Here is a 12,110-nt window from a genome sequence, read left to right on the forward strand (position 1 = left end):
CCATGTATGTTTACCATACAATTTTACAGATGCCTATTGTTTTATGTTATTTCCATTCTGTATGCTGTATATGTGGTTATGTGAAAAAGTCATAGTCCATATTCCTTTCATGTCCCATTTATATGAAGCCATAATGTACCCTTACTAAGCAATTGCAGGGAGTTTCAACAAGTCAGTAATGAGTATTTGGAAAAATAGTAGGCCTAAACACTTCGACTGTTGATCAAATCTGATATCCCAGCAAAGAAGAGAAGTCTGAATTTAATTACTTCAAATTAGTCATATTCCTTTGTCTTCTCTATATGAGCTTTTGTAAACATGGACTTTGTTTATTCATTTATATTGATAAATATTTACAGACAGTTGTTATCAACATGGAATTTTCCCTGATCATTAAACTTTAGACATTGGGGTTATTGCATTTTGAACTATGGGTATGGCTGGGCAGCCGCGCTGTGGCCCCTGTCAAAGCGAGCACGCAACTCAGCATTTTGCATTGACCACTGCACCATAGATATCCTTTGAATAAGTGCAACTACAGAACAGTCTACTCTTCAAACAAAAGAAGAACCACTGACATCATGCATGCTGAGGGCCCCTTCTCTAACCAGTTCAAGTGTATTTGTTTTGGGTACAGAGGAGGTAGCATTTAAAGGATTTTGCCACCATCAACAAAAAAGGGCAACAGAGGTTTACTTTTTAGACCTCAGTTGAGGGAGGTTCTTAATATCTCTCTCTCTCCCTGTTCACTCTCTCACTCCCTCTTGGCCTAGAGGATAAGCAAAGAGGGATTTGCCTCAGAAGCAACAAGGTAAGTGATGAAAAATGTATAAAAGTAAATTACTTATATGTGTCATGCTCTGTAAATGTTGATGTTTGATTCACTGAACCATCAATGCAATGTGAAAGGAATAAGTAGTTAAAAATTAAATTCATGTGGCAATTAAAGACAATGTACTGCACAAAATTGATAATTTTCTTAATCAGTATTTTTGTCTTCTAGTAAAAATATCTAAACATCCTAAAACAAGATACATTTCACTTGGCAAGCAAAATGACAAGATATTAAGTTTTGTTTTCAGAGAAATATAACAAAATATAGTGAACTTTATAAGCTACTTAAAAAATAAATAGTAAAAAAAAAACAAAAAGAATTATACTTGTTTGTAAAGTTTATTTTTCTTACCCCAGTGAAAAAAAAAAAGAAGATATATATATATATATATATATATATATATATATATATATATATATATATATATATATATATAAGCATAAACCTAAATTTTGTTAGATTTCTCTAAAACAAGACTTAATATGTTGTCAATTTGCTAGCCAAGTACATCTTGTATCTCATTTTAGGGATGTTTATATAACTACATTTTTTTTTAATAATAATAATTTAAGATGTATGCAATTCAATTTTATAACAAAGTTCCATCAAATTGAATTCAGCAATCTTAAACTAAATAAAATGGAAAAACCTAAAAATTTAAAGTTTTATTAATTTAGTAAAAAAATTACACAATTCAATTTGATGGAATTTTGTAATGAAATTGAAATGCGTAAGTCTTAAAAATAGGCTAAAATATTTTTTGATATTGAGTGAGAAAATATTTTTTTGCAGTGTGTGACTTCACTATGTAAATGTGTTTTACCTAAACTTCATATATAGTTCTGATGTTTCTGTGAAAGATGTGCCTCTCCATTTCTTTATATTGAATAATGGGTAGTTGACCCATAACAAGGCTTTATTATTATTATTATTATTATTATTTTATATCAGTATTTTGGATTTAAATTTACGTGGATGTGTACTTGATCCATGAAGTCTTTCAATTGTGAGGTCATAAAAGTTGCATGCATCTTATTTAATAATTATTTATAGGAATAATAATTATAAAGGAAAGCAAAATGCTGTTTAAAATAGTTTTAGATGGAGTTTAGCATTTCCATGTCAACTTTCCAGGAGAATTTCAGGTACGCTTACACTGAATAAGCATGTAGCTGAATATGTGTTTTTAAGCTACAGGTATAAATATAATAAAACAATTATTGATATGAAATTTACAGATATATTTGTAAGTGTGAGCCAAATATATTTGCCAAATCTTGTTTAGAAGAGTAAAATGCTGTTTGATTTATGAATATGAGATGTCAGACTACATTTTTCAAAACTTTTTTGTGAGTTATTTGTTAATTTATGTATACACAACTCTATGTGTAATAGCATAACTTTCATTTCTTCTATCTGTTTGTTTTGTGTATATCTCCTTGCATGGTCACAGCGTGTGTTAGGATGTACAGCTTTATGGGTGGTGGCCTGTTCTGTGCCATTGTGGGGAACATCCTAATAGTGGTCTCCACGGTAACAGACTATTGGATGCAGTACCGCCTCTCTGGCAGCTATGCCCACCAGGGCCTGTGGAGGTACTGCATGGCCAACAAGTGCTACATGCAGACAGCAAGCATAGGTAAGGGGACATTTGTTCATGCAAACCCCATAAAAGTTCAAAAGGATCACATTTATGTTTATGATGTCTTATATAATATTTTAAGGCTGATATCAGTTATAGGTCATATGTAGAGTCTGTCACAATTGTATGAGATAATAAGACTTGTTTTCAGAGAATGTATATTAAATTAAATGTATTTTTCTTACCCGATTGGCCGATTCCCCCTGTTCAAAGCAGTAACCTCACACAATTTTGTTAGATTTATTTTCCTAGAAAAAAAAATGTTGCAGTGAAGTTTGTCAACTATACATGAGCATATAGATGAAACCGGACCTGTTGTGCCTGCAGATGGCAGTGGTTTATTCTTTTTCATAAACTGAGCTCCTTACACTGGTTTGTGTTGCCTGAGCCTTGCAAAGTCATATTCTGAACAGGTGCTCCAAAGTTGAACCACTGGTCTCATAAGATGGCATCTGAGATTACAGGAGCTGTACTCTGGCTCGTTCAAGGTGATTCTGCAGGGACAGTTTTTCAAGATCAAATGAGAAAATCAAAACAAGAGACAAAAACTATCACAATATATGTTAGTTCACCCAAAAATGAAAATTCTTTCACCATTTACTCAACCTCCCAAGGGAGGGTGTTGTCCTCAGTCACCATTTACTTTCATTGCATCTTTTTTTCCATACAATTAAAGTGAATGGCGACTGAGGCTAACATTTTGCCTGACAACCCTTCGTACAGATTTAGAACAACATGAGGGTGAGTTAATGACAGAATTTTCATTTTTGTGTGAACTATCTCTTCAAAATGTCCTTTTTAAACAAGAAAGACTGTTTAGGATAAGAAGAGGAGGAGCATATACAGTATATCTATACTGTTCTTTTGTGATAAGTTCTTCTCTACATCCCCAGCATACTGGAATGCCACACGGGCATTCATGATCCTATCAGGAATGGCATGCTTTGCAGGCATCATGGCAGGCATCCTCTCATTTGCCCATTTTTCGGCCTTTGAGAGGTTCAGTCGTTCCTTTGCTGCAAGCATCATGTTTTTCATTTCCAGTAAGTCACACACACACACACACACACACACACACACACACACACACACACACACACTCATGTTGGTGCAGCTATCATTATGAGGACTCTCCATAGACATCATGATTTTTATACTGTACAAACTATAGATTATATTCCTTAACCCTAACCCTACCCCTAAACCTAACCCTCACAAAAAACTTTCTGCATTTTTACATTTTCAATAAAACATCGTTTAGTATGTTTCTTAAGCAATTTAAATTATGGGGACACTAGAAATGTCCTCATAAACCACATTTATAGCATAATACCCTTGTAATTACCAGTTTATAACCTAAAAAAAAAGTCCTCGTAAGCCCCCCCTCCCCCACCCCCCAACACACACACACTGAGCTGCACAATGTGAAAATTTAACAACAGTATCATTTAAATACAAATATGAGTTTAGATGTGGGCCAAGATTAAAGGCCCACATTCTGACAGAGCACTGCCAGGATGTGTTCCTGGATCAACATCCTTTCAAGCAAATATCCCATCAAACAATTTAGCCCTTACTCTTTTCCTAACCATAACTCTGATACTAACAATTGAAAATGTCACAAAAAAAGTTTACACTTAAAATGTTCAAGTCTCCGACTACACAAGTCAGACATATGGTGTATCATTTGAAAGCTTAGAATAAGCACGGTCCTAACCCTAAAATCTGACTGGTTGATAGCAATGATGATGTTCCAGGACCAATAAGGATCTTGATCCAAGAACATGACCAACTTGGCAAATTTCAGTCAAATATTGTGCCTAAAGAACATTCTCTGCACTGAATCTTTCCCCATTATTGGTACTTTTCATCAAACTTCTCTTCTCTACATGCGTTGTACAGCTCTATTTGTGCTGCTGGCTATGGCGATCTACACTGGGGTAACCCTAAGCTTCCTTGGCAAACGTTTCGGAGACTGGCGCTTTTCCTGGTCCTACATACTGGGCTGGGTGGCCATGCTCATGACCTTTTTTGCAGGTTAGAGAATGTTGTCTCATAGATTAACATTTATGCAAGAATTTGAGGATACACTATATTAGCCAAACAAAGTTCATAGGAACTGATGGGACATAATACAGACAAGTGTTTATAAGGTGTTTTTTGTTAAGCAAAGTTTTGAATGTTCTAGTGGGGCAAAATGTTTTTTGAGGACTGTGATAGACCTCATAATAAAGCTCTGCCACCGTCTTCTTGATAAGATTGTTCCAAAGGTAAGCCTAGGAAGTGCATTTAGACCAAACTCAGTTGAAAAATAAAATACTTAACAATTAATAATAAGTATCCTCATCACCACAATGGACATTAACATCATCTTCATGATTAGTACAAATAAATAAGTGTGCATGCTCTCTGTATGGTGACCCACCAATAGGCAAAATCAGACAAAAGAGCTAGGACACAATTGCAATGTTAAATAATTGTTATATACTTGTTTCATTTTTAGATGATATTTGTTTGTTTTTCTAACACTTTACATGTCTCATTATTTTTGTTGCAGGGATATTCTACATGTGTGCCCACAGAATGTATGAATCAAGGAGGGTGGTTGGAAATCGCTAACCTGATGGGGGGAAAAAACAGCAGACAGAAAACATTCTTGGCAATCATCAGGACCTGTTCATAAGAGGAAATATAACATATCTTCATGTCTTAACACACTAAACTGCAAAAATACAGTGAAATATGAATATTTTGATAGCTTAAGAACAGTTTTTAAATACTTTTTACACATGCAAATATATTTGTATAATTCTGCACAGATAAATATGCCAGTCTCCACAATGTTTATTTCAATTTTCATAATTTTTTTCAATAAAATTCCACATCAAAACATTTTGTGTGTGTGTGTGTGTGTGTGTGTGTGTGTGTGTGTAAAAATGTTTAGTAATTATTTAGTCTTGAGTTATTGTTTTATAATTCAAAACCAAACATTTAGTGAACTGGTTTGATTGAAGAGCATGCTATCTTCCTTTCAAATTAACACCACTTAGTTAATATTTTATTAACATCTCATTTAATTTAAAGGGGTCTCTTTTTTTATATAGTTTTATTATCTTCCCTGAGGTCCACTGATAATGTTAGTAAAGTTTATATATATATAAATATATATATATAGGGTTAGGGTTAGGGTTAGGTTAGCGTTTAATAATATACCATCATTTTGCACCCTGTCTCTGGCTCTCTGTCTGAAACGCTTGGTTTTGGCTTAAGCACCTCCTTTAAACTTCAACGTAAACGCCCACTGTTCTGATTGACTAGCATTGTGCAGTCCCTCGAATAAAGCCATTTTTGAAAATGACTTTCTCAAATGTTCTAAATGTACACAAATCAAATGCAAACATATAGATTTTTCTTTTTTCCTTTTTTCAATTCATAGAAATTAGCAGTGGTGTAGCCAATTAGACCCAGGCACACCCAGAATATTAGAAATCATTCTTTGACTTTGAAAGTTTAAAAAATTCATAAATTCTTCTAAAAATGTGCTGCAGTAAAAATGCAGTTTTGAAAAAATGTAATCCACTTCCTCTTCAGAAGAAGGCCATATATTACAAACGTCTTGGTTCCATATGCAACCTCGGTTCCCTGAGACGAGGGGAATGAGACATTGCGTTACTAAGCTGACACTATGGGGAACAGAGTCTCATCACGCCGCACTACATGACATATCCTTCCAGAGAGGCAGTCCAGTGGGATGCCAACCGACATGAGTATGCTGCAAGTGAATGACTGTCATGGTGGGCCAGGAGGGGAACACTCAGAATAGATATATATGAACTATAGTCAAATTGTATGAATTAACCCCTTCACAAACCCAGTTGGGAAGGAAGATTATTTGTAATGAAAGTTCCTGTGACTTTTGGGAAATACAATAGTCTGAATGCAGGCGGTTGTGTAAAAAGTGAGGGAGCCCATACTTAAAAAGAGGGGCATAAGTACATGTGTGGCCAATGAAATAGTAAGCACTCTAGACAGAGATCACTTGCTATGAGGGAGATGTTAAGTCTAGGTTGTAAAACCTTGCGTATGTGTTTTGAGAAGACCATCCTGCTGCAAAACATATGTTTTGTAAGGACACACCGTTCGTCCATACTCAAATACTCAAACCAGCCCATCTGGCACCAACAATCATGCCATGGTCCAAATCACTGAGATCACATTTTTTCCCCATTCTGATGGTTGATGTGAACATTAACTGAAGCTCCTGACCCGTATCTGCATGATTTATGCACTGCACTGCTGTCACATGATTGGCTGATTAGATAAACGCATGGATAATTGTTAGTGCCAGGCGGCTGGTTTGAGTATTTCTGTAACTGCTGATCTCCTGGGATTTTCATGCACAACATTCTCTAGAATTTACTCTGAATGGTGCCAAAAACATTTAGTGAGTGGCAGTTCTGCAGATGGAAACGCCTTGTTGATGAGAGAGGTCAACAGAGAATGGCCAGAATGGTTCGAACTGACAAAGCCTACAGCAACTCAGCTCTGTGCAATTGTGGTGAGAAGAATAGCATCTCAGAATGCAATTGTGAGATGCGGGTTGGTGCTGTTTTGGCGGCACGAGGGGGACCTACACAATATTAGGCAGGTGGTTTTAATATTGTGGCTGAGCGGTGTATATACAATATCACAATAGCTTATGAGGATACAAAATTCCTTCCGAAGCACTGCGGGGAATCAGGATGCTGAAGCGGCCCGTTCACCAGTGAAACATCAAGCGGCGATGCGGAGTAAATGTTTGCCGGAACACTGCAGTGAAGATCCCACCTGCTGACTGATGTATGTCAACAGCAAAGTAGTAGAAGGCTTCTAGACGAGAGATGAATCTCTGTCAAGAAGGAAGAAAATTCTGACGAATGGTGTTTGCGTGCCCCTTTTATACCAGACAACTTCGTGCCTAAAATGCCGGGGCTTAAACACCATAGCCAATTTTAGAATTGCCGTTATTGTAGAAAGGTTTCAGCTAGGTTGTATAGAAGGACACTCCCCATAGCTTCAGCTTAGTGATACAATGTCAACTGTACTGAGTCATAAGGGAACTAAGAAGAACTGGCAACAGATAATATGTTTTAAAATAGTTGTAAAGCTACATCTTCATATGACTGGTGATTTTTGGCCTCTGTAAGTCCTGTATGCTGTAATTTAAAGGGGTCTTGAAGTGCTATTTTTTAAATTATTTTATAATCTTCCCTGAGGTCCAGTGATAATGCTATAAAGGTTTTTTGCACCAAAACAGTCACAATTTAGTAATATATGATAATTTTCCACCCTGTTTTTGGCCCTCTGTCTGAAATGCTCAGTTTTGGCCTAAGCCATAATTTCAACTTGATAATTTGCTTGTTCTTGCCTGTACCCAGTGTCATTGAATGTTTGTCACTGATCAGACCAAAATCACTTGACTATTTGTAAATGAGTCCAGCAGGGAGGCAAAATCCTAAATGACATCACTTGGTTTAACCCCTTCATTAATAACTGGGCCCCGCAGAGTAGCATCACACCTATGTGTTTCTGCAACAGTTTGTTAAGTTCCAAGCTGCCAGATCGTCTTTCGTGCCAACACAGTCAGTGCTGGTCAAGTGTCTGTAATTTAGAGTTGAAGTCAGAAGTTTACAGGTGCATCTCAATAAATTAGAATGTCGTGGAAAAGTTCATTTATTTCAGTAATTCAACTCAAATTGTGAAACTCGTGTATTAAATAAATTCAATGCACACAGACTGAAGTAGTTTAAGTCTTTGGTTCTTTTAATTGTGATGATTTTGGCTCACATTTAACAAAAACCCACCAATTCACCATCTCAAAAAATTAGAATATGGTGACATGCCAATCAGCTAATCAACTCAAAACACCTGCAAAGGTTTCCTGAGCCTTCAAAATGGTCTCTCAGTTTGGTTCACTAGGCTACACAGTCATGGGGAAGACTGCTGATCTGACAGTTGTCCAGAAGACAATCATTGACACCCTTCACAAGGAGGGTAAGCCACAAACATTCATTGCCAAAGAAGCTGGCTGTTCACAGAGTGCTGTATCCAAGCATGTTAACAGAAAGTTGAGTGGAAGGAAAAAGTGTGGAAGAAAAAGATGCACAACCAACCGAGAGAACCGCAGCCTTATGATTGTCAAGCAAAATCGATTCAAGAATTTGGGTGAACTTCACAAGGAATGGACTGAGGCTGGGGTCAAGGCATCAAGAGCCACCACACACAGACATGTCAAGGAATTTGGCTTCAGTTGTCGTATTCCTCTTGTTAAGCCACTCCTGAACCACAGACAATGTCAGAGGCGTCTTACCTGGGCTAAGGAGAAGAAGAACTGGACTGTTGCCCAGTGTTCCAAAGTCCTCTTTTCAGATGAGAGCAAGTTTTGTATTTCATTTGGAAACCAAGGTCCTAGAGTCTGGAGGAAGGGTGGAGAAGCTCATAGCCCAAGTTGCTTGAAGTCCAGTGTTAAGTTTCCACAGTCTGTGATGATTTGGGGTGCAATGTCATCTGCTGGTGTTGGTCCATTGTGTTTTTTGAAAACCAAAGTCACTGCACCTGTTTACCAAGAAATTTTGGAGCACCTCATGCTTCCTTCTGCTGACCAGCTTTTTAAAGATGCTGATTTCATTTTCCAGCAGCATTTGGCACCTGCCCACACTGCCAAAAGCACCAAAAGTTGGTTAAATGACCATGGTGTTGGTGTGCTTGACTGGCCAGCAAACTCACCAGACCTGAACCCCATAGAGAATCTATGGGGTATTGTCAAGAGGAAAATGAGAAACAAGAGACCAAAAAATGCAGATGAGCTGAAGGCCACTGTCAAAGAAACCTGGGCTTCCATACCACCTCAGCAGTGCCACAAACTGATCACCTCCATGCCACGCCGAATTGAGGCAGTAATTAAAGCAAAAGGAGCCCCTACCAAGTATTGTGTACATATACAGTAAATGAACATACTTTCCAGAAGGCCAACAATTCACTAAAAATGTTTTTTTTTATTGGTCTTATGATGTATTCTAATTTTTTGAGATAGTGAATTGGTGGGTTTTTGTTAAATGTGAGCCAAAATCATCACAATTAAAAGAACCAAAGACTTAAACTACTTCAGTCTGTGTGCATTGAATTTATTTAATACACGAGTTTCACAATTTGAGTTGAATTACTGAAATAAATGAACTTTTCCACGACATTCTAATTTATTGAGATGCACCTGTACATACACTTAGGTTGAAGTCATTAAAACTCATCTATGAACCACTGCACATATTTCATATTAGCAAACTATAGTTTTGGCAAGTCGTTTAGGACATCTACTTTGTGCATGACATGAGTATTTTTTCCAACAACTGTTTACAGACAGATAGTTTCACTTTTAATTGAATACATCAATTCTAGTGGGTCAGAACTTAACATACACTAAGTTAACTGTGCCTTTAAGCAGCTTGGAAAATTCCAGAAAATGATGTTAAGCCTTTAGACAATTAGTCAATTAGCTTCTGATAGGCTAATTGGCTAACTGGAGTCAACTGGAGGTGTACCTGTGGATGTATTTTAAGGCCTACCTTCAAACTCAGTGCCTCTTTGCTTGACATCATGGAAAATCGAAAGAAATCAGCCAAGACCTCCACAAGTCTGGTTCATGAAGGGGTCATGAAATTCTCTTTATATATGTATATATATATATATATAGTTTTATTATCTTCCCTGAGGTCAACTGATAATGTTAGTAAAGTTTTATTTATATATATATATATATATATATATATGATCATTTTGCACTCTGTCTCTGTCTCTGGCTCTCTGTCTGAAATGCTTGGTTTTGGCCTAAGCACCTCCTTTAAACTTCAACGTAAACACCCACTGTTCTGATTGGTTAACATTGTGCAGCCCTTTTTTTAAACTGACTTTCTCAAATGTTCTAAATATACACTACCGTTCAAAAGTTTAGGGTCACTTATTCAAATTTTTTTTTTTACATTTTAGAATAATAGTAAAGTCATAACTATTGAATAATAGAAATGGGAATTATATTGTGGCTAAAAATAATCCAAAATAAATCAAAACTGTTATATTTTAGCATCTTCAAAGTGGCCACACTTTGCCTAGATTTTTCAGACATGTACTCTTGGCATTTTCTCAACCATCTTCTTGAGGCGTCACCCTGGGATGCTTTTTAAACCGTATTGAAGGAGTTCCCATCTATATGCTGAGCACTTAGTGGCTGCTTTTCTTAATTATTTGGTCCAAGTCATCCATTTCAAAAACTTTTTTTTTTTTAATAAAATTTTAGTTTTGTAATTAAGTAAATTAAAATGTTGGCACAATTATATTTTTGTCTACAAAACTAATTTCAAACATTTAAGCATATTCCTTCAGATCAAAAGATTTTTAAGATCATGAGAAACATTTCAGGCAAGTGACCCCAAACATTTGAATGGTAGTGTATACAAATCTGGTTAATCCTTCAGCAATTTCCAAATGCCTGAAGGTACCACGTTCATTTGTACAAACAATAGTGCGCAAGTATAAACACCATAAACACCACAGCCATCATACCACTCAGGAAGGAGACGCATTCTGTCTCCTAAAGATGAGCGTAGTTTGGAGCGAAAAGTGCAAATCAATCCCAGAACAACAGCAAAGGACCTTGTGAAGATGCTGGAGGAAACAGGTAGACAAATATCTATATCCACAGTAAAAATGAGTCCTATATCGACATAACCTGAAAGGCTGCTCGGCAAGGAAGAAGCCATTGCTACAAAACTGCCATAAAAAAGCCAGACTACAGTTTGCAAGTGCACATGGGGACAAAGATCTTAATTTCTGGAGAAATGTCCTCTGGTCTAATGAAACAAAAATTGAACTGTTTGGCCATAATGACCATCGTTATGTTTGGAGGAAAAAGGGTGTGGCTTGAAAGCCAAAGAACACCATCCTAACCTAGAAGCATGGAGGTGACAGCATCATGTTGTGGGGGTGCTTTGCTGCAGGAGGGACTGGTGCACTTCACAAAATAGATGGCATCATGAGGAAGGAAAATTTTGTGGATATACTGAAGCAGCATTTCAAGACATCAGCCAGAAAGTTAAAGCATGGTCGCAAATGGGTCTTTCAAATGGACAATGACCCCAAGCATACCTCCAAAGTTGTGGCAAAATGGTTTAAGGACAACAAAGTCAAGGTATTGGAGTGGCCATCACAAAGCCCTGACCCCAATCCGATAGAAAATTGTGGGCAGAACTGAAAAAGCGTGTGCAAGCAAGGAGGCCTACAAACCTGACTCAGTTACACCAGTTCTGTCTGGAAGAATGGGCCGGAATTCCAGCAACTTATTGTGAGAAGCTTGTGGAAGGCTAGCCAAAACATTTGACCCAAGTAAAAAATGTTAAGGCAATGCTACCAAATACTGACAATGTGTATGTAAACTTCTTACCCACTGGGAATGTGATGAAAGAAATTAAAGCTGAAATACATAATTCTCTCTACTATTATCCTGACATTTCATATTCTTAAAATAAAGTAGTGATCCTAACTGACCTAAAATAGGCAATGTTTTCTATGATTAAATGTCAGGACTTTTTTCTATGATTAAAT

At 36.8% G+C, this 12,110-nt stretch overlaps 1 protein-coding gene across 2 annotated transcripts; it reads left to right on the plus strand.

The window, feature by feature from the left end:
- The first annotated feature begins 645 nt into the window (after positions 1–645).
- Positions 646–5,362, plus strand: lim2.4 (lens intrinsic membrane protein 2.4). Of its 2 annotated transcripts, XM_051670791.1 has the most exons (6): positions 646–811; positions 2,289–2,474; positions 2,891–2,965; positions 3,371–3,520; positions 4,380–4,514; positions 5,035–5,362. In XM_051670791.1, exons 2-6 carry the CDS (start codon positions 2,300–2,302, stop codon positions 5,094–5,096), a joined length of 597 nt encoding a protein of 198 aa, XP_051526751.1. In that variant the 5' UTR covers positions 646–811; positions 2,289–2,299; the 3' UTR covers positions 5,097–5,362. The 2 variants fall into 2 exon arrangements, with proteins under 2 accessions (XP_051526751.1, XP_051526752.1); XM_051670792.1 differs by lacking the exon at positions 2,891–2,965 and having other exon boundaries at positions 648–811.
- The last annotated feature ends 6,748 nt before the right edge of the window (positions 5,363–12,110 follow it).

This window comes from Myxocyprinus asiaticus, chromosome 34, assembly GCF_019703515.2.
Source record: "Myxocyprinus asiaticus isolate MX2 ecotype Aquarium Trade chromosome 34, UBuf_Myxa_2, whole genome shotgun sequence".
Lineage (NCBI taxonomy): Eukaryota > Metazoa > Chordata > Actinopteri > Cypriniformes > Catostomidae > Myxocyprinus > Myxocyprinus asiaticus.

Coding starts and splice junctions, on each gene's coding strand:
- lim2.4 (XM_051670791.1), top strand. CDS start 2,300: ATGTACAGCTTTATGGGTGGTGGCCTGTTCTGTGCCATTGTGGGGAAC. Junction 2,475..2,890: donor CATGCAGACAGCAAGCATAG/GTAAGGGGACAT, acceptor TATTCTGAACAG/GTGCTCCAAAGTTGAACCAC. Junction 4,515..5,034: donor GCTCATGACCTTTTTTGCAG/GTTAGAGAATGT, acceptor TTTTTGTTGCAG/GGATATTCTACATGTGTGCC.